Source organism: Pristis pectinata, chromosome 24, assembly GCF_009764475.1.
Source record: "Pristis pectinata isolate sPriPec2 chromosome 24, sPriPec2.1.pri, whole genome shotgun sequence".
Taxonomy (NCBI): domain Eukaryota; kingdom Metazoa; phylum Chordata; class Chondrichthyes; order Rhinopristiformes; family Pristidae; genus Pristis; species Pristis pectinata.
This window is the reverse complement of record NC_067428.1, coordinates 14,100,116-14,123,507: the sequence shown is the minus strand read 5'-3', so window position 1 is coordinate 14,123,507 and position 23,392 is coordinate 14,100,116. Positions and strand designations below refer to the sequence as shown.

The window sequence follows — 23,392 nt, the reverse complement described above, 5'->3', positions numbered from 1 at the left end:
ATTGTCATATACCAGACCCCAGCAGAAGCTTCAAAGGTGGCTGCAATTCCGATGAAGAGAAGCCCGTTTGTGAGCATAGCAGTGGATGCAGGTACTTACCCCGGATACTCAGATTCATTCGTGCTGGTTGTGCCATCTTCCCTCAGATGTTCAGAGTGCCCATGGAATCAACAGGTGGCCCTGGTTCCAGCCAAACAGGCAGCCTAGAATAAACACAGTGAAAATGTAACGGTACAATTTTGTATCAAGGCATGGTTGATATATTGTAGAGAGAGGCAACAAGGATGAATACTGATTTAGTTCTTACAGTCTACTCAGTGCCAAAAGGTAGCTGTGGCGTTGTCCGCCAAAAGGATGCGGAGATGGTTGGAGGTCTTCGCCCATTGGTTGTGACCTAACCACCAGGTTATCAAGAACCACTGACTTACAACGGACAAGATTCGTTTACCTTGAGGCTGTGAATCCCATGGGTTCGGGGCATTTCTGCTTTTCCTCCTGTGTGATTTTACTTAGCACAAGTGAATGGAGAGTGGGATTGCATGGAATGTAATATCTGTTTCCACCCAATCCAGTGGGTTTCTCCCCCAAATATTAGGTTATGATGATTCACAGTGGCCAACAGATAAATTCTATTTGTAAAGTGACATTCTGGGAATTTTTGAAATTCTCTCAGGAACTATATGCTGTGTTGCTGTTTACTTATCCTGAGTGGCCTTTGATATAAGGAAACAACAATGAGAGATAGATTAACGCTGCCTCACCGAAGCTCCAGAGAGCCACCAACACAAGAGCCTGGGTTCTAGTCTCAGCCAGCTCCTCGCCAACAAGTGAGCATCAAGCATCCCTGTCTGAGATGCTCAGAGATATGGACAGGAGGGAACAAAGGTGAGCCATGCTGGGAAAGATCGGGAGTCAGATCCAAAACCAGGATGGCAGTAAATAGAAATGAAGGCACCCCACCATTGTGGTAATTGTGGCACAGCCATGCCAAAGGCCCAGAAGCATGCCACCTGATGAGATGGTGATGTGGTGAAGGGGAGGGTAGGCATTTTAAGTGACTTATATAGGGAAACAAATCCGTCTCAACAATGTTTAATTTAGCACAGTCTTGGCACAATACTAAATATTAAAGCAATTGGGGGAGGAAGGAATAGGTCTCACAACTACCACGGTCTGTAATACACATTTAGACAGTTCCACAGGAATATTATTCAGCTCACTGGGCCCCATTTCTCAAATGCAGACTTTTCCTTGATTAGCTCCAATGCTTTTAGTTAATAAAAAACTGCCAATGAATGAGCCACTCCGCTATGTTATAATATCAGCAGCTGTTTTAAGTCCTGATATTTGTGCTGAATATTTGGTGTTCAGTTTTAATCCAAGTTCCACACCTGGAGAAGCTGCTACCCGAGGGAATATTTGCCGTTGCTACGGTACCTGCCTCAAGATGTTTTTCTCATTGATGAAGCAGCCCTCAGTCAGTGCACTGGGATATTGCACAGCCCAACCCCTACATTTGAGGCACAGTTCATCAAGGATTGACACCAGAAAAATCACAGGACTAGAACATGTCCTTCAGCAATGCTGTCATGTTTTGCATGCTTCATCTTACCCCATCAGCTCTGAAAAGCTGGCTCAAGGCACAATGGTCACAGAGTTCCGACCTGACAGCTTCTCGTAACCCCGAGCAGCTGTGCAGGGGGACAGCAGTTTCAAGGCCTTACGCTGTACATGTATTGATGGGGATGTGGCATTAGGAAACATTTCCATAGGGAATGGATACTACCTGTATATAGATATCATTTGAAAAGAACAATGAAGAGATGTAAGTTCAGAGGTACTCAGAGAGAATGAAACAGAAAGACAGGAAAAGCATCAGAAATGGTAGAGAGGGAGAGAGAGAGAGAGTGAGGGGGAAGAGAGAGAGAGTGAGGGGGAAGAGAAAGTAAGGGGGAAGAGAGAGAGAGTGAAGAGAGAGTGAGAGAGAAAGAGAGAGTGAGAGAGAGAAAGAGAAAGAGAAAGAGAAAAAGAGAGAGAGAGATAGAGAGAGAGGTGAGAACAATCAGAGAAAGGGAAAGAAATGTAGCTTGAGAGCCAGTCAGTGAGTAATAGTGAAAATGAGTTGAAAGAAATGTATAAAATATTCTATGCTTTAACTCTGTAAGCCTGAAACATTTGGGTTACATGGTTCTTTCTACAGCCCATTATTACTGGTGGCTGTAGCTGTACTAACAGGTGGCTACTTAATCCACTACAGACCATAATTTATTCTGCTGGAAACATAGTTTTCATTCCCAAAAGATTATTTTGAGAAGTGAGAAAATAATGTTATTTGGAGAAAGCAGAGTCACAGAGCACAGAAAAAGACCCTTCAGCCCATCATGTCCATGCCGCCCATTGTACCTATCTACACTAAGCCCTGGGATAAGGGAAATCAAATTCATGAATGGGAATGGGAATCGGTTTAGGAAGTATGATACTCAAATGTTCACTGTAACCATGTGTACTTACACTGCACCTAATTCATACGGCTGAGGAATAAATAGCTTTGATAGGAACTTATATTTTTCTGTATTTCATACTTTCATTTATAGTCCATTTACATTCCATTCATTGCTTCTACTATTATCTGGATCTCTATTTTTTTTATTGAGGATGTGGTAAATACCATCAAGTCTTCAGTTATTGCATAAACCATCTCCATTACCATAAATTTCACATTATCCAAAACTGAACTTACTATTTTGTATCCCTCACCAAGTCACACCTTTACACCCCTCTTCCAACTAAAGTCACAATTTTTTAAAATGAAAATCAAACAACTGCAGATACTGGAACAAATTCAAAGTAAAAACTGAAACTGCTGGGAACACTCAGCAGGTCAGTCAGCACCTGTGGGAAAAGAAAAGTTGACATTTCAGGTCCACTGTTCTAACAAAGGGTCCAACCTGAAACATTGACTCTGTTTCTCTTTCTGCAGATGCTGCCTGACCTGCTGAGTGTTTCTAGCAGTTTTCTTCTCAATTTTCTTATATCCTCGTGCTTTAATCTTTTATTGAAATCACCTTCTCATTAGTATTTCAATGCACCAAAACCTCTTCCAGCTGTATAACCTTGCCCTTCATTTCTCTTTTGCATCGTCTTCCTTTACCAGACAATTACTGCCTGTCCCTCCAACCACCTCCCTATCAGATGGAATTCCCTCCTTCAACACTCCAGCTCCTCCACTTCCTTCAAGATCCTCCTTAAAATCTGCAAATCTTTAACAAGAGTATTGATTATGTCATCTAATCTCTTACTCCTTGGGTTGCCACCAGCTTCCTGAAGCATCTGTGAAGCATTGTGCAATGTTTATTGTACATTAATGGCAATGGGTCAATCCAAGCTGTTGAGTAGAGGGCAACAAAGAGAAACATCTGTATTTAACCTGTCAAACACAGGTGTGCAGAGACCTTCATGCTGTTTCAATCAACTTGACTGTGCTTGCATGTTCCAACATTGATTGGGAAAAACAAATTGTTTGTTCCTAAGCAAACATTTGATGGAAAATTATAAATAAACCCACTAGTTGGTCATAGTTTAAAGGATTTATAATTTAACTGGCTCCAGTTCCAGAGGCACCTGAGGTTTACACAGACAGGACTGACATTCAACTACAATGTAATGTTGTGGCAGCTTCAGAAAGAGTGCCAGGTACTCACATACAAGCACGCAAGATCAGTTAAAACAATTTCCCTGTTTGTCCTAAATAAAATTCTACCAGTTTACAGAAGAAGCCAACTGAGGAAGTCAGAGGGATTTTCCAGAGCACATTTCCCTATGTTATCAAGGGCCTTCTGTATAGTTTGGCTTCTGTCAGGAGGAAATTTGGTGATTTGGGGTGCTCAGGGCAGAGGGTGGATGTAGGGGCACAGTTGTGGAAAAAGAATCTTACCATGATTCTCCAGCTGTCATGAGTGTGAAAAGGCTTGATAGACTAGAAGTTTTTTTAACATTAATTATTTTTGTTTGTTAATAAATAAGGAGTATTTTATGGATTGCAAACAGACCGAATGAAAATAAGCATTTGCTCACTCCTCAGACACCAAGCCCAAAGTGGCATCAGTTCTTCACACATCAGATTCCCTATAAATCAGGCTGTGTCTGTTCCCTTCACCAGGATTCCTCCAGTTAGGATTCCTCCAGTCATTAATGCCATCAGCATTGCTTACATCAGTGCATAACTACCAGCATTCGTCGGAATATGATCCACCTGTTAATGACACCCGACTTCCTCATCCAGCTACTGTGACAAGTGTTCCTTGCACCAGACTGCACTCATTATAAATTTCTGCCAGCTCTCACAAAACAGGCAGCACTGATTCAGCTTCAGATAGAATCAGAATGTTGCAGGAATATCTCACATGTTTAAAATGCACACCAATATTGCCCAGGAGTCATGCAGTTTTGGGAAAAAAAAATTCATTGATGGGATGAGGACTTCAGTGTCAAGACCAACAAAATTAATCATCACTAACTGCCCTAGAGAAGGTGGTGGTGAACTGCCACCTTTGGTCACTGATGTCCGTATCTCAAAAATGCCATTAGGAAGGATGTTCAAGAAATTTGACACAACAATGAAAGAATCTAATAGATGTCTGGACTCAAATAATCTGAAGAGTGGTGGTGTTCCCACATTACTGTTGCTCTTGTCCCCCCAGGTCCCAGGTTGAAGAATTTGCTGCAGTGTATTGTATACGGCATGGTAGTAGTGTAGCAGTTAGCGTAAAGATTTACAGCGACCCAGCGACCCGGGTTCAATTCCTGCTGCTGTCTGTAAGGAGTTTGTACATTCTCCCCGTGTCTGCGTGGGTTTCCTCCGGGTGCTCCAGTTTCCTCCCACATTCCAAAGACGTACGGGTTAGGAAGTTGTGGGCATGCTATGTTGGTGCCGGAAGCGTGGCAACACTTGTGGGCTGCCCCCAGAACACTCCATGCAAAGATGCATTTCACTGTGTGTTTCGATGTACATGTGACTAAAGATATCTTATCCTATCCTATGTAGATATGCACTGGTGGTGGAGGGAGTGAATGCTTAATGTGGTCCAAGGGATGTCAACCACATTGTCCTGGATGGTGGCAACTCTGACTGTTACTGGAGCTGCAATCATCAAGATGACTGGAGAGTATCCCATCATATTAATAATTCACACTACATAGATGAGGTTAAGACATAAGTTACCATCCGCAGAGTATGCAGTCTGACTATCTTCGCAGGTGAAAGGTACTTATCTAGTTGATCTAGTTAATTAGGTTCTGGTCAGTGATGATCCCCAAGATACTGAGGATGAGAGATTTAACAACAATGATGTAATTGAATGTCAAAGTACTTGAAGTTGCTATCTATCTTCTTGTTAGTGATGGACATTGCCTGACACACGTCGACCAGGTCTTATTATGTGCGAATGGAACTGAACACTATGCATTAATTAGTGAACGTTCCTCCTTCTGATTCTTATGATCGAAGAATCATATTGATGAAGCAGCTGAAGATGGTTGGGCCTAGGACATTGCCTGATATTGCTTCCCTTAGAGTGATGTCCTGTAACTGTGATGACATTCCTTTGTACAAGGTACATGACCAGCCAGTGAAGAGTTTTCCTCATAATTCTCCAATTCTACCAAGGCTCCATGTGGGATTGCTCCATAATCAGCTCATAATAAGGAGTGTTTAGAAGACATTTAAGAATCAACCACATTGCTGTGGGTCTGTAAGCTGGAGTCACATATAGAACAGTTAAGGATGGCAGACTTTCTTCTCTGAAACCATTAGTAAATGAATTGGTGTTTAATAATTACCTAGTAGCATTGTGGCACACTTCTGAAACTAGCTATTTATTCCAGATTTACTTAATTAACTGAATTAAAATTCACAGACTGCTTTAGTGTGAACTGAACTCACACTCTGGACCATTGGTCCATACTTTTGTATAAGTCATCTGGTAACATTACCACAATGCTGCCATGACCAGTAATCAGTGCTGGTGGCAGCTGCTAGCATTGGGTTGCTTGGTCGATATGGTTTTATGGAATGTGCGAAGTTTATGCATTTTCTCCCCTGTACATTTTGTGATGTAAACACCATACTTTGCCCACAAAGCTGACAGAATCAGTTCCACTGCTGGAAGAAGGCATTCCACACTAATCATCTTGCAGACAATGAACAAAAACAGCTGCAATAATATAAAAGGAATTGCACTTTTATAGCACCGTTTATGCCCTCTCATACTTTAAAATTGTTAGAAGCACAGTCATGGTTGGAGCACATGAAAGAACTGCTTCCTATATCTCAAATGCCACCTCTCAGTGAGAGCAGACATCAGTGATGTAGTTCACCACCACCTTCATTGTGCCAGCATTGTCTTTGGGCAATTGGGGAAGAGAGTGTTGGAACATATTTAAAGACCTCAGACCTGGTACAGAACTGATGGTCTACTGGGCAGCAGTGATCTCTGCCCTCCTATATACTTCGGAGGCCTGGACTACCTACAGCAGGCAGCTCAAGGCAATGGAAAAATACAACCAATGCTGTCTCTGCAAATTCCTACAACTTCACTAGAGCGATAAGTTAACCAACATCAGTGTCCTCTCCCAGGCCAACAATTTCAGCATTGAGGTCCTGGTTACACACTTAGCTAAGTTGGGGTAGGCCACATTGTTCACTTGACTGATACCAGATTCCTGAAGCAGACACTCTGTTCTGAGTTCTGTAATGAAAAGAGATTAACAGGCAGATAGAGGAAAAGATTCACGGATGTGCTCAAAGCCTCCTTGAAAAACGCAATATTGCCACTGACTCCTGGGAATATCTGGCCCATGACCCATCAAGGTGAGAAGGAGCATTCAGGATGGTATTGAGAACCATGAGTCCATTCATGAGGAGCACACAAAAGCCCTCGGAGGAGTGCACCACCTCACAGACTACCCACTCACCCACCCCACCAGCCACAACCCTGTGCAAGAGTCAGTGGTCCCCACATTGGCTGCATCAGCCACATCAGAACCAACTAAACCAGAGTGAAAGGAAGTCTTTCTTGATCCTGAGGGACTGCCTAACAATTAGAAAGCAACACAAATCTGCGATAATGGACAGATAAACCTCGTGTGACAGTAATTGGGATAAATACCAACCAAGACACCAAGGATAACTCCTCCATTTTTCTTCAAAATGTGATCATCAAAGTGTTCACATCCACCTCTAGCACAGTGCAGTGCACTAACGGTTCCCCACCAGCCTCATCTTTGTTCTTCAGTCACTGCAGTGAGACTTAAACCCACAAGGTTTTAATTCAGAAGTGCCACCCATTGAGCCACAGGTGAGGGTTAGTTACTTAACAGGAGCAGCCTTGATGGAACAATGCACAGGGGAGTCTCCTATCAACACCTGAGGGTTTCCAGTTTCTTTTGCAATGGGAAATCTTTGGATAAAGTTCTATACCCAATTCCCACTCAGTTCCATTCATTAGCAATTGAAAAATTACCCCAATGAGCACAAAAAATTATCTTTGTTCAAAAATAAATTTAAAGTTCTCCATCTCATTTTAGTTCCCATTGAGCCATGCCTAATGGTTAGTCACTTTATTACAGATGACATTGGTTGAATTAAACTACCTAAACACTAATTATCACCGGGGATCACAGGTGTGCAAGGAACATCTTGCTGGCAGTTGTGGGATCTCGAGTCTGAGCTTTAGTGACGGAGTGGGATCAAGTAGAGAGATCCATATTTCTATTGGAATAATTAAAACATTTGATAGTAATGCTAATGTCTTGTAAAGTCTGGCAAATTTTGCTAGGAGTTTGGCAGTAATTTTCTAAGTTAGCTTTTAAAGAATGAGATGGCATTTAGTTGCAGAGTTAGAGCAAGGTTAGGGAGTTGGGCAGAGAACATTTGCAAATTTCCACTTCTCACTAGCTTTTATTCTTCAATTTATTCTCCACATAGCACAAGATCTCTCCATGTCCCCTCCCAGTATGTCCACAATTTGCTGCCAGTCTGTCAAACAGTTAAGATTCAGTTTGCTTTTAACTAACACCAGCTGCACAGACAGATAACAATCAGGGAGGTGCTTCCTTTAACCTCGCTAACAGTACTGACTACTGATGCAGGCATGAACTACACAAGAAAACACCAAGCCAGCTCCAAAGTAAATTTCCTGTTGCCAAACCTCCAGCTCCAGGTCAGCTTCTCTCTGCTCCCACCATGTGCCAGTGTCTCACCTTAAAGAAAGAGACACAAGAGACTGCCAAGAAAGGTCACCAGCACCTCTACTTCCTCAGGAGGCTAAAGAAATTTGGTTTGTCCCCTTTGACTCTCACCAACTTTTACCAATGCACCATAGAAAGCATCCTATCTAGATGTATCACGGCTTGGTACGGTAACTGCTCTGCCCAGGACCACAAGAAACTGCAGAGAGTTGTGGACACAGCCCAGCGCATCATGGACACCAGCCTCCCCTCCTTGGACTCTGTCTTTACCTCTCGCTGTCTTGGTGAGGCAACCAGCACAATCAAAGACCCCACCTACCCGGGACATTCTCTCTTCTCTCCTCTTCCATCGGGTAGAAGATATAGGAGCCTGAGGGCATGTACCACCAGTCTTAAGGACAGCTTCTACCCCACTGTGATAAGACTATTGAACGGTTCCCTTATACAATGAGATGGATTATGACCTCACGATCTACCTTGTTGTGACCTTGCACCTTATTGCACTGCACTTTCTCTGTAGCTGTGACACTTTACTCTGTACTGTTATTGTTTCTACCTGTACTACATCAATGCACTCTGTACTAACTCAATGTAACTGCACTGTGTAATGAATTGACCTGTACAATCGGTATGCAAGACAAGTTTTTCACTGTACCTCAGTACAAGTGACAATAATAAACCAATACCTATACCAATGCTGTGATCTGGAGCAAAATTCGGCAGGTTTGTCAGCATCTGTGGAGGAAAAAGGATACCCAAAATATTGACTCTCCCTCTGCCTCCACAGATGCTGCTTGACCTGCTGAGTTCCTTCAGCAGTTTGTTTTTCACTTTCAGCTTAAAGAAGTTGTGCCATTGAATAAAACCGGCAACTCTGATGGGATTCACTGGTGAAAGGCAGATGAGTGTTGTGTAAACATATTTACAGCACCCCCAAAACATCTTCACTGACTCTTGGAAATCTGAACCATGAGCAGTCAAAGTGGAGAAGGAGCATTTGGAGATGGTATTGAGAGATTGAGGCTATATATCAGCAGCATATAGAGGCCCTGTGTTTTTTTTATTCCAAAATAAATTTTATTCATCATAAAAAACAAACTGTATACAACAATAAAACAGTGCAAACCTTTACATTTGTGTAAGGATCCATGATTAGTGTTACCTTTTCATATAAAAAACACAGCACCAATGACACTCGTGTGGCTCACTGGGGTGATACCCCAATCCCGTATTTACAATATTTAAGGGGCTTTCTCGCCTGACTCTGCCCCTCCCTCTCCAGTGGCAGAAGAACCCTAAACTGTAGTCCTTCCCCACCGAGCCCTCGCGCTGGCTGCGCCCAGCTTCAGTGCGTCCCTCAGCACGTACTCCTGCAGCCTGGAATGTGCCAGTCGCAGCATTCCCCTACGGACATCTCCCAGTGCTGGGAGACCAACAAGTTTCGGGCAGACCAAAGGGCATCTTTCACCGAGTTGATGACCTTCCAGCAGCAGTTGATGTCCGTCTCTGTGTGTCCCCCGGGAACAGTCCATAGATCAGAGAATCCTCTGTTACGCAGCTGCGGGGATGAACTGTGACAAGGACCCCTGCATCTTTCGCCACACCCTCCTCGCAAACCCACAGCCCGCAAAGAGGTGGGCGACTGTTTTGTCCCCAGCGCAGATCTCCTGTGTTAGTAATGGAGAGTGCACCACCTCCCACCTGCCCTGTCAGCTATCTCCTGCCCCATCCATGAATGAGTCCACAGTTCCCACAGTGGGCTCATTAGTTTTCTACGTACTGAGGTGCCTAAAGTGGAAGCAAGTTATCTTCAATCCTGAGGGGCTACCTAAGCAGAAAATAACCTTCTTTCTAAAAGGGGCTCCTAGACTATTGAATTACTAAATGCTGATGGGTGGCAAATACAGACAAGCCCACGAGAGTCCAGTGTGATCTGCTGTTATCATGCCTCATGCTGTCTGTCACTGTATTCAAGTCTTGAGGACAGAGGTATTCCAGAAATGGATCAACATCAAATCTCGGAGCTTCATCCCTCATTCAGAAGAGAACTGAAACAGTTGCCAAGGTGGACATACAAGGGCTTATTCAAAGAGCAGAAGAGTTTTCCATAAACTGTAGTTAACACATCATCCAATTAAAAGAGATTAACTGGTCATTTGTCTCACTGTAGTTCTTGTGCACAAATTGGCCGCAATGTTTGTCCTCAAAACAATAATGATTACACTTCAAAAGAAATTAATTGACTTAGAGGATGTTTGGATGTTGGAAGTCCATGATATGGTTTGTTCCCTACAGCTTCAAACATTACACAATGTTTCTGTGTTGGCCTTTGGGGCTGGTCTCCCTGAACCACAAAGCTGACAGCGGACTTCACTCCCACTGTATTTCATTGAAGTGAACTTTCCAGCACTTGTCAAGCTGCCTTGTTTTAATACAGATCAAATTCAATTTAACAGCTGGCTCAGACCGGGTAAACTATGCAAATCCAATAAAATGACACTGAGCTGTATTAGAAACACTGTGCAGGGGGAGTTACAGTCTGCAAACCCCATGTTGCATGCGATTGGCTGTACTTGATGGGGTACTGGAGAGGGGGCTGTAATCTACATAGTACCCATGTTATACAATCCCAGTTGTAAGAAGAAGCTGAGCACCACTTGTTTAGGTTGTTGAGTATCATGTGAATAGCTTGGACATTTTAGGTCAGTGCACTGCGGATGGCTTATTGGTATTGGTTTATTATTATCACTTGTACTGAGGTACAGTGAAAAACTTGTCTTGCATACCAATCGTACAGGTCAATTCATTACACAGTGCAGTTACATTGAGTTAGTACAGAGTGCATTGATGTAGTACAGGTAGAAACAATAACAGTACAGAGTAAAGTGTCACAGCTACAGAGAAAGTGCTGTGCAAGTAGACAATAAGGTGCAAGGTCACAACAAGGTAGATTGTGAGGTCAGATTCCAATCTCATCGTATAAGGGAACCGTTCAATAGTCTTATCACAGTGGGATAGAAGCTGTCCTTGAGCCTGGTGGTATGTGCCCTCAGGCCCCTGCATCTTCTATCTGATGGGAGAGAAGAGAGAATGACCTGAGTGGGTGGGGTCTTTGATTATGTTGGCTGCTTCACCAAGGCAGCGAGAGGTAAAGACAGAATCCAAGGAGGGGAGGCTGGTTTCTGTGACACGCTGGGCTGTGACCACAACTCTCTGCAGTTTCTTCTGGTCCTGGGCAGAGCAGTTGCCGTACCAAGCCGTGATACATCCCGATAGGATGCTTTCTATGGTGCATCGATAAAAGTTGGTGAGTATGAGTTGTGGGGTAGATGTGCACCCAGTGAATCCCTCTCAGAACCGACCTCCATCTTCCACATACCTGCTGATAACAAAACTCCTATTCCTGAAGTGTGAGAAAACATAACTACAGACTTTGGTGTAGATCACACACCTGAGAAACACCAAACTGTGGCAATAACTCACCAACTGAACCCAGATAAATTCTCTGCAAATGATTGCTGCAGCTTGTGTAGCAAAGCCAGCTGGGGTGACTTGCACAGGCAGGTGTGATCTAACAGTGCTAAGCTCTCAGTCAAACTGTGGCTGGAATTAATTCCCAGCAGTAGACCCACTCCTTGGAATGCGGCCTCATCGGGTTGATGGCTATTGACATCTAACTGACACAATCAGAAATTCCAATCTCCAGTGTTATTCATACAAGTGACAACATGCCACTGGGAGCACAGCATGAAACTAAGTTCATTTGAAGATATATTTTCCTTCATTTGCTCTTCTCCTGTCTTGAAGTGCATTGCTTGCTTGGTACAGTATTATTACCTGACCCATCTTCCCAAGAGGGAACAGGGAGAGCAATCCAGCTATTCAGCTGCGAGACCATCACAGCATAGCAATGCTCTTCTTTCCTGACATCTATTTCAAGTGAATGAAAACATTTAAAGGGGTCCTGAGGGTTAACTTTTTTCCCCACATAGAGGGTGGTGGGTATATGAAGGGAGCTGCCAGAGGAACTGGTAGGGACAGGTACAATTATAGTGGCTTAAAAGACATTCGGACAGGTTCATGGGTAGGAAAGGTTTAGAGGGATTTGGGCCAAATGCAGGCAAATGGGACTAGCTCAGGAAGACACCTTGGTTGGCACGGACCAGATGGGCCGAAGGGCCTGTTTCCATGACTCTATGATAACTGTGGGAGGGGTTGGTGAGTTAACCAGATGTTTCAGTGTCACACTGCTCCTCCTTATATACTCTTAGTAGTTAGCCAAAGGGTGAATGAAACCAGACTGTCACAGGGTTACCAGACAATCCATCTCATTCGGTAGAGAAAATGTGAAGGCATTTCCTTAATGGAATACTGTTGAGTGGGCTGGATTGGATGGTAATTGCAGTAGTGTAGCTCTAACCAGCCTCTGGCTAACCACTCAGACAAGAATATCCAAGGAGCTGCACTCAGTCAGACATTAAAGCCTTTATTTAACTCACAGACCCCTCCCACAGACGTGGGAGCATCAATATTCTTCAACCTAAATGAAAAGCAGCCACCAAGACAGAACAGTGAGTGATTCCCAGCCAATAATTTCTGCTCTTCCTTTACCAGCTCAGCCACTGAACAATGGAATTTCCATGGAGACACAAGAGACGGCAGATACTGGAATCTGGAGCAACAAACAATCTGCTGGAAGGACTCAGCGGGTCGAGCAGCATCTGTGGGAGGAAAGGAATCGTCGATGTTTCGGGTCAAAACCCTGCATCAGGACAGTTTTCAACCCAAAACGTCAACAATTCCTTTCCTCCCACAGATGCTGCTCAACCCACTGAGTTCCTCCAGCAGATTGTTGGACAGAATTTCCATGATCCCTTTGTGTTGTTTTGTTGCCTGCTCTGCCTTGTAGTTTGAGGTAAAGCCCAAACCAAGCCCCTTTGATTAACCAATTGGGATCAGAAAATCTGAAGAACTCTGAGTTCTGTCATTCTCTCATTTGGACTTTTCTTTAGTTCCAACCACGTGACTGAAATATGGTCACTGGGACTTTGCCAGAAAATGGTTCAGGGCAACCTTGCCAGAATATGGTCTGGGGATTTTTATTTTATTTATTCATTTTTCATGATCTGGGCATCACCAGCAAGGTCACCATTTATTGGCCAATCCTAACTGGTGGTGCTGAGCTGCCTTCTTGAATTGCAGCAGTCCTTCCAGTGAAGTTACTTCCATAGTGCTACTGGGGAGGAGTTTCAGGATATAGGGCCATGGTTATGTGTGTGGTCCAGCCGGGGTTAGTGAAGAACACCATGTTATTCATCATCTACAACTGCCCACCACCATTCAAGTGTATCTGATGACAGAACTACAAAGTTTTGATCTGATCTGTTGGTTGTAGGATCTCTGCTCTGATTATTGCTTGCTGATTAACATTCATGCAGCTTCACTAAGTTTTAGGTATGTCTAGCTCTCAAAATGCCCTTCTGTGATTTGATCCTGTGGTTTGATTGCACCAGGCCAATAAATTACAGATTATGATGGTGTATGTTTTCACATTATTCACACAAAGTGCCCTGTTTTAAGCTACAAGATCTGTTCCGAATCTATCCCACATTGTAGAAAGTTATCGCCACAAACAGTGTAGGTGTCCTCGGAGTGAAGGGGAACATTGCTGGGGTATGGTTCCTGGGTTAGACACTAAGATTAAACTATCACAGGAATAGAGGGATTTCCTGAACAAAGACTACTGCCTTCCTGAACTTTCCTGAGTCTCCACAGTCCCTAATCTGCATGCAGCCTGAAATGTTATTTCTAAGACCTGAGACACCCCTATGTTTATTGGATACTGTTTCCTGTGCAGTGTTGCTGGAAGGTGTGTAGAGGCACAGTGAGCTGGTCTTCATCTTCCTATCACTTCAATCACCTGCAACGCTTCATGCCTGTTGATTGCTGTCACAGATTGCAATATAATCTGGTGGTGAAAGACATGCAGAAAATTTGCTCTCTGAGAATTAATTAACCCCTCAACTCCAACCAGACCTCAAAATTCACACTGCCTCATTCAACTTTGTGCACAATGAGCAACTTTGTACAGTTAGAAAGTTTTCACTCATTCACTGAAGATGAAGCTTCCACTTCTGATGAGGCAGAAAAATCATAAGGAAAGTCAATATGTAGACCCTCTCCCCCTTAGATTGATTTCCTGCTGCACCCTACTTTTTAAAAAATGCAGAGCTTGGCATTTCTGCTGCTGGTTAACAATTCACTCTAAAGGTATTTTACACAAAAATCCTACAGAACAACTTGGTTATTTGCCATAAACCTCTGCAAATTGGGACTGAGTTTTCATTGCCCCCCTACTTACCATTTTCATGTTGAGAAAGAAAGTTGGAACCTAGATCCAATGCTAAAATGATGATAGTACTGTAAAGAATGGAATTGGAGTCCCATGCATAAGAAACACTTGGAATGGTTTTCAGGTGATGAGATTCATAAAAAGAGCAATTTGATTCAGAAAGCGTGTAGAAATGATCATCGATATGAAGGGGCACCTGTCTGAGTTAGGCTGCCTAGGTGCAGCAGTCATTTGTTTGAAGAGATTGTCAGGGTGGGGAGCATGTCTGCCTAACAATGTAGCAATGACGTTGCTGGGCCAGCAATAGAACAGAGTCCTAGCAATAGCATCTGAAGCCAGTTGGACAGCAGCCATTAATGAAAAGGATTATATTCCGAGAAAGAATTGCTGAAGGAACATCTCCAGGCCAGAACGGTGTTTCTTCCTCCAACATCCCTCTCCCACACAAAATAAATCAAGAACATCTTTCCAATAATACAGAGTAAAACAAAATAAAATAAAAATGAGAGAAAAATCTTAGCCAGAATAAGATAAACACAGATCTGTTTGCTCTCTACATCTACAGTTCAATAATACAATGAGGGTTACCGGTGCAGATAAGGGAAGGGTTACTGCTGTAAATTACATATTTCCCAGAGGCACTAAATGTTCACATCCTGTGGAATCTATTGTGCTGTAATATTTAACAGGAAATACACATAACTTTGTCAGCATCAAAAAAGAGTTCTCTATACTGATCACTAATTTCCTCTCTGAGGTGATCTTCATTAAGCAATGCAGATTCCCTTGAAGTACAGTTTGTGTCCCTTGTGCCACTAATATATTTTCACCTTATGCACCAGGGTTGACAGGCCCTGCTCACAGGAATGGTAAAGAGGAACATGAACACAAACTAACTGGGGTTTTCAATGAGTATGATGGACAAGTCTGATCGCTCATGCAAATCTCAACTATATGAGCCATAAAATAATATTCTATAGTGCAAGCTGTGCACAAGTAGTGATTCACCATTCATGCAATCTCAGTCCTGCAATCTCAATATCAAATGTCCAGTTAGAGTCATAGAGTGATACAGCAGGGAAACAGGACCTTCGGCCCAACTGGTCCATGCTGACTGAGAGGCTCATCTAAGCCAGTCCTATTTGCCCGCGTTTGGCCCATTTGCCCCTAAATCTTTCCTATCCATGCACCTGTCCAAATATCAGGCTGAATGCAGATGAGGTTGCTGGGATAGAGGCTTTGTTGTCAGTGGAGGGTGCATCATATTGGGCTGAACTTAAGTTTAGGAATGAGTCACACAATTTCAAGCTACCTGCATGGTAAATTTTAGGAAAATGTGCCATGCTGAGGAAGATCCCAAGTTCCTTAAAGATTTGCTAAAATTCCACCAGAATTCTGGCATTGGTCACAATTCCCCTTGGGTTAAGCAAAGGAAGAAAATAAAACTGATCCCTATCCAGGAATTCCTGGTGGAATGCATGCATTTGTGAACATGGGGTGAAATCAAGATCAAGAATGCCCATGATGGTTGCCATAGCTGAATATTCCAGTAATGATCTGATGAAACTACCTAAACTCACACAGGCTTTTAGTCAAACCAGTAGTGCAGGATCAGTAGAACCATCTCCAAGAAAAGGAAATTGAATTGGAATGAATACAATCTCACCCACAATTCATGGCCATATAACATCTGTGCATATTGGAACGATGGTTTGGAAACTAGCGCAGTAACATCCTGACTTAGAGCACGTAAACTACACCTTGTCATTTCCTGTGCTCAAGCATCCAGTGTGTTCATGGAACAATGTCACTAAAACCAATTTACCAACAAAATACCCTTACCAACTTACTGCCCATTTGTTTCTTGGTGCAAGTAATTATTAAAAAAAAATCCAGCTAAAACATATTTAGGAACAGGACAGATCTGTCTCCCCAAAGAGGGGATTGTATCACTCTTCACCCTTCATGCTCAGTTGCAGACAAGTCCCCTTGTTAACAAGCTGCAGCTTTTCCCAATCACAAGCACAGGGTCATGGATTCCAATTGTTTTGAGTTTCACCCTCCAAAGGAAACATCTGGTATTAAAACAATGCAGTGGCTCAGACTACATCCTTCTGTCAGGCAGTTGCAGAGTTCCCACAAAAGAGAGTGGAAATGATATTTCAAGCTACCTTAAATGTTTTCCTGTAACTTTTTGAAGGACAAAGATTTTCTATGCCAGATGGAATTTTCTTTTTAATGAGAATATCTTTTCACAAACAAACATACAGCATCTGCTTGAAAGAATTCGTTAGGATTACAAGCTCTTCCACAATCAAAAGAGAAAAATATAGATAAGGTCAGATATCCCATCTTTCCTTATAAATATATATAGAACCAATCCTACAGCCTCAACCATGTGTGATTATGATATTTGCTTCTAGGGCTTTAACTGAGTCTTTTTCCATGTGTGGGTTATTTTTACTGTGAAGGTTTCCCAATATGGGTTCCAAATTTGATTTTCATTACTGTGTGGCCTCTTGTAACATCCAAGGCCTAAACTGAAGTAGTATTCCAGATTCACCTTTTCTATAATATTTACCTCCATCTGTACCTCTGTGTGAAGGTGCTTCTCTTCATCTTCCATAGATGGAATGTCCTTCAATTTCCCCAAGCCTTTCCTCATAGAGATCAAAAATCTGATTTTTCTCTGTGCTGCCATTAGTTACAACTATCTCCTTTGTGTTATGATTGGAGTAGTTCTCAAGATGATATCTGACCAGAGTTTGAGCCCCATTTCCTTTGACTTTATTATTTTAGTTATATAATTAGGTGCATTATTTGCTCCATTAAGCATGCATGCCCTGTTAATGATATTAAAATAGGTAATTGTTCAGTTGAATAGGAAGTGAAGCAGGAAATCTATTAATATCTTTCAGTCTCTTTCATTTATTTTAACACCACTAAAGGGATATATCTGTTGCATATTTAACTCCATGTGCAGCACACATTTTCCAGAAGACACGAACGATATTTCTTGATGACACCGATTATCCTTTTACATCTGAGGGTTTTTATAAACCAATCTGCACTATTGTGCTATTCCAAGGCATTAGTATTTCTACTTACATCATTCCCTCACTGCTTAACAGTTACAGATAGTTCATCTACCTAAAAACAATCAAAGGTCCACACTGTTGAGGGAGCACTAATGTCAGGATTATGGAAGACGACAAGAGCGGGACTGTGGAATCTCATCAAAAGCAAACTGGTGGGGCACAAACTAGTGGCAAGTAGATCAATGTCAGACTCCTCTCAGACCGTGGATATGGCTATCACAACTCCATTACTTCAGATAGTGAGTGCCAAGATTTACATTACTGCATCTCACAACAAAGAAACTGAATGAAAGTGTTCTAAATATAAATCCCATAAAACAAGATAAAGTAAATGAGTCACATGGATGCCCCAAACATTGGTGTATACTAGAAGAAAAACATTGATGGCTCTTCTCAGGATCATTCTGGGGCCACCTCTTCAATCAGGATTTGCCTGGTAAGGATCTCTGGTATCAGATGGAACCAGGTGGGGGAAGGGATAGGAAAGGTGAAACCCAGGTAGATAGGTGTGTGGGTGATGGACAGATGGAACCACGTGTGGGAGTGCGATGACTGGGTGATGAGAGGGGAGGGGAGGCGAGGGGGTAGAAGGGATGGAAAAGGTGAACAGAGGCTCTGGGTGGACTGGTGAAGGAACACCGGGAGAGTCAGTTACCTGAAAGTGGAGAATTCACTGTCCACACCATCAGGTTGTAGGCTGCCCTGGTGGAATATGTTTGCACTTGGCCTCACCCTGACAGTGGAGAATGCCGAGGACAGACAGCTCATTGTGGGAATGGGAAGGGGAATTGAAATGATCTGCAATCGGAAGCTCAGGATGGCTGCTGCAGCCCTAGTGCAGGTGCTCTGCAAAATGGTCGCCTAATCTACACCTGGTCTCACTTATATAGAGGCCAGATCACAAGCACGAAATGCAATAGACCAGGTTGGAGGAGATTCACACAAATCCCTGCCTCACCAGGAAGAGCTGTTTAGGACCCTGGATGGTGGTGAGGGATGAGGTGTAGGAACAAGTGTTGCACCTCCACCTAGCACCTACCGGCCTCTATCTCTAACCTTCCACCTCCCTCCCCACCCAGCTCCATTTACCCATTTTTTTCCTAATGTTTCCATCCATCACCTACCAGCCTGTCTCAACACCTCCCTCTCCCCCTCCCCTACCTGGCTTCATCTGCCCATCATTCTCTCTCAGGGAGTTCCTCATCACCTACCAGCCTCTTGCTCACCCCTCCCTCTCTGGCTACCTTCTGACTACACTGTCAGTCCTGATTCAGGGTCCCATTCCATTTCCTCCACAGACGCTGCTTGACCCGCTGAGTTATTCCAGCACAAAAAATAAACTGCAGCAAAGGTTCATTGGACTGGTTCCTGGGATGGGGTGTTTGTCACATCAGGAGAGATTACATAGATTCTCAAGTTCAGAAGAATGAGAGATGATCTCATTGAAACATATAAAGTTTTTCTGGGGTTTAACATGGTAGAGATGATGTTTCTCCTGTGCTTGGATTCTAAACCAGGGTTCACAGTCTCAAAATTAGGGGTCATCCATTCAGGATAAAGATGAGAATACATTTATTTGGAATTCCCACCCATGAGAGTTGTAGAGGTTCAGTGGCTCTGTACATTCAACAGAGATCAACAGATTTTTGGAAATTAAGGGACTCAAGGGATACAGTGTTAGAGCAACAAAGTGGCCCTGAAGTAAATGTAAGCAATAATCTCATTGCAGAACAGGTGTGAGGGGCTGAGTGGCCAACTCCTGCTCTGTTTATGTTCTTATGGTCATCTAGCCAGGCTTCACCATAACTGTCTGCAACCAGCCCACCTCCAGTTCCAGAAATGGTTCTCCCTGCCAGAAGTACCCTTCTCAACACACACACACACACACACACACACACACACACACACACACACAGTGTGGACAAATGAGCACAAGTCCTTCCTGCTTTGAAATACCGGAAGGCTTTTTCCAACTGAACAACTTTTAAATGAGGGGCTTTTCTATTTCCAGTACATAAGTGGATCTAGTCAAAATTTTTGAATGAACAAGGTGATCCAACTACAACAGCAGGAAAGTGAGTAGAAATGTTCACCAATGAGAGATCCTGCAAACTAATAGCTATCTGATCAAACAATCAATACTGCAGTTGCCTCATAATACCTCACAACTGCTCTATTCATGAGACCACCAGCATTCTTCAGGCTGTGTACTATCTCTGTCCAGCTACACAGTTCTCTCCACTTGTGTCCCTCTCACAAGTCACCACTGTGGCCTGGATCAAGGCGACTATTGATTCCCTGCCACTTTGGGAACTTTCATTTTTAAAAATCTGGCATTCCTTCATTGTTCCATTGTTGCTGGCTCATTAGCCTCTGATGAAAGTTCACATTCCCAAATGTTACATCTTATAACAGCTGCAGTGTGTCGCCCACAACATTCCCAGCAACAAAAAGCCCCAGAAAACCACATTAGGGCTGCATTTCTCAGGAAAGGATTCAACCACAGGGTGAGGCCAAGCACCAGGGGATCCATCATGCAGAAGGAATGCTTTAACTGGGGTAATAAGAACAGGACTGAGTGTCAACGCCACTCCTCAACACATTATAACAACTTTTTTTTCATTCAATTGTATCGTCCCAGCATTTTCTCTCTTTTTTTAAGAAACTCAGCAGAAAGTCTCAGCTGATTCAAACAGGTGGTGTGTCAGCCTTATACCAGCTGTTGTAAGTCTCCCCTTCCACTCTCTCAGGGTGTCACTAGTGAGGGCAGGATTTGGCATGATCAGGATATACGGCAGACTCACTCACTGACCACTAGAAAAATATTTAGCAAAGCTTTCACTTGACCTCTGTAAAGGGACACTGGGGTATATTTCACAAATGCAAGGACAAAACAATGAAGGCAGCAAGCATCCATCCTGCCATTGGTCAAAGAAATGCAGAATGTGTCAGAAGCAAATTGTGCCCTGGTTACTGTAAACCTTGCTTGTTAGGGCACAAAAGGGGGAACACTTTCTACAATGATCACAATAATTGACTGCATCAAAATACTCAAAGACAAGTCCACAAGAGCAGGGTGGAGCTACTTTGGAGGCAGAGGATTGCCAGGACTGAGGATCAGTCATGGCGCTGCGTCAGGGAACGAGAGAGGCAGGGACTCAGGGACGGAAGAGCCAGGCACAGGGAAATCCGGGGACTGAAGGATGACGGAGGCAGGGGCTGGGGGAACGGGAGGGAACAAGGGACTGGGCTTACACGAGGGGGTGCAGGGCGGGGAGAGGGGGCTGTTGAAGGAACCAGGGGCTGGAGAGACACAGAGAAATGGGGGTGGGGGAACTGGGGTCTGCAAGACACGAGGTGGTGGGGAGACCAGGGACTGGAAAGACAGAGAGGTTGGGGGGGGGGAACAGGGGTCTACAAGATACAGGGGCAGGGGGTGAAACCAAGGGCTGGAGACACTGGAGAGGGGAAACAAGGAGCTGGAGAGACGGCGCGGGGGGGGGGGGGGCAGCGTGGGACTGAGAGACCAAGGGGTGGGAGTGGGGGTGAATCAGGGACTGGAGAGACCCAGTGGGGGGGGGGGGGGGGGGGGAGGGGGGTGGCGGTGGATCTAGGGACTGGAGGACATGGGAAATTGGGCCTGGAGGTTATGGAGAACTGGAGACTTGATAGGGAGAACTGGAGGAAGACCAAGGCTGCAGCAGAGATCAGATCTCACATGCAATGAATTGTCTCCCCCGGACTTGTGCAAGTCATTATTTTTACTGTAAAATACAATGTCCTAATGTAGTAAAATACTGGCAGCCTCGGTTGTTTTGAACACACTGTCCTGCCAAAAGGCCTCCTCTCTCTGCCTGGCGCCAAAGGGTGCGGTGTCCGACAGACTCCCCGAGAGAACCAGGGAGAGCGGATTGTATATGTAACATGCATACAAATGGTGCCGTTCTTGCAGAACCGTTTCTCCGTTCTCCTGATAAAATGGAAGCTCGTGTGTATCCCACCACAGTAACGAGTTAGTGTAACTTGCAACAACTGAGAGAAACGAGGATTTCAATCACAGTTGCATCCGATTCCAGCTTCCCTCCGGTGTGTGTTCCCAATCTCCTACAGGGAGCTGGTCACAGTCTGAGTGCCGCTCCAGGGATAAGGTGCGGGCATGGGAACCCTCAATCATCCACCTCCTGCACTCCACCGTCAACAGTGTCCCTGCGAACCCGTTCCCCAGTGCGGGCACGACCTTCCACACCGAGCTGGGTCCACCCCAGTCACAGTGCGGTGGGGCTGGTCTGGGAGGGTGGGTGGACTAGATTCTCTCAGCAACTCAGCCGGCGTTGAACTTTACACAATCCGCGCCTGCAAACTCTCAGTGGTGGTTCTCCACCGACTCCTTGTGAGGGAGACTGCGGTGGGCTGGATTGCATCACTATGATATTGACCGCTTCTGCATGTCCTCAGGAAAGACTTCCCTACTTCTGCACCCGCTGGCTTAAGTCATTTCTTCCAGCCCATAGAAGATAATGTGACTCTTAAAATAGCGCTGCACTCTCTCAAAGGGACACTGTGCTCACTGTACTGCCTACAGGGAATTAGGTTTAGCAAACCGAAGAATGGCTCAGTTCCTAACTAATTTATGTTCAGTTTCACAAGAAGACACAGAATATCATTACAAACACAGACACAAGAGATTCTGCAGCTGCTGGAATCTGGAGTAACGCACAGAATGTTTTTATAAATGACTTGGATGAAGAAGTGGAAGGGTGGGTCGGTCACTTTGCAGATGACACAAAGGTTGGGGGTCGTGTGGATAGTGCAGAAGGTTGTCGGAGGTTGCAGCGGGAGTTGGACAGGATGCAGAGCTGGGCAGAGAAGTGGCAGATGGAGTTCAATCTGGAGAAATGTGAAGTAATACATTTTGGAAGATCTAACTTGAAGGCAGAGTACATGGTTAATGACAGGATTCTTAGCAGTATGGAGGAACAGAGAGACCTTGGGGTCCAAGTAGATAGATCCCTCAAAGTTGCCACGCAAGTTGATAGGGTGATTAAAAAGGCGTATGGTGTGCTGGTGTTCAATAGCCGGGGGATTGACTTCAAGAGCAGAGAGGTAATGTTGCAGCTCTATAAGACCCTGGTTAGACCACGTCTGGAATATTGTGTTCAGTTCTGGTCGCCACATTGTAGGAAGGATGTGGTAACTCTGGAGTGTGCAGAGGAGATTTACAAGAATGCTGCCTGGATTGGAGAACATGTCTTATGAGGAGAGGCTGAGCAAGTTAGGGCTTTTCTCCTTGGAGCAACGGCGGATGAGAGGAGACTTGTTAGAGGTATATAAGATTATGAGAGGCATAGACAGAGTAGGCGGACAGCATCTTTTCCCCAGGGGGGCAATGGCCAAGACTAGAGGTCACCCGTTTAAGGTGCATGGAGGAAAGTTCAGGGGAGATGTCAGAGGTGTTTTGTTTTACACAGAGAGTGATGGATTCCTGGAATGTACTGTCAGGGGTGGTGGTAGGGACTGATACGATAGGGTCATTTAAGAGATTCAGATAGGCACATGAATGAAAGAAAAATAGAAGGTTATGGGAGGTGAAGTAGAGACGGGGATAGATAGAATGGGGATAAGGTTTACATAGGTCGGCACAACATCATGGGCCAAAGGGCCCATACTGTGCTATACTGTTCTATGTTCTAAATGG

At 44.1% G+C, this 23,392-nt stretch overlaps 1 protein-coding gene across 3 annotated transcripts in view; it reads right to left on the bottom strand.

The window, feature by feature from the left end:
• LOC127582431 (KN motif and ankyrin repeat domain-containing protein 1-like) overlaps positions 1 to 23,392 on the bottom strand; it is a 53,486-nt gene that overhangs the window by 27,268 nt on the left and 2,826 nt on the right. For all 3 annotated transcript variants that reach the window (XM_052037677.1, XM_052037676.1, XM_052037678.1), the window contains exon 2: positions 100 to 203. In XM_052037677.1, coding sequence (XP_051893637.1) covers positions 100 to 136 — 37 coding nt within the window. In that variant the 5' untranslated portion in view covers positions 137 to 203. The remainder of the gene's footprint in view (positions 1 to 99; positions 204 to 23,392) is intronic.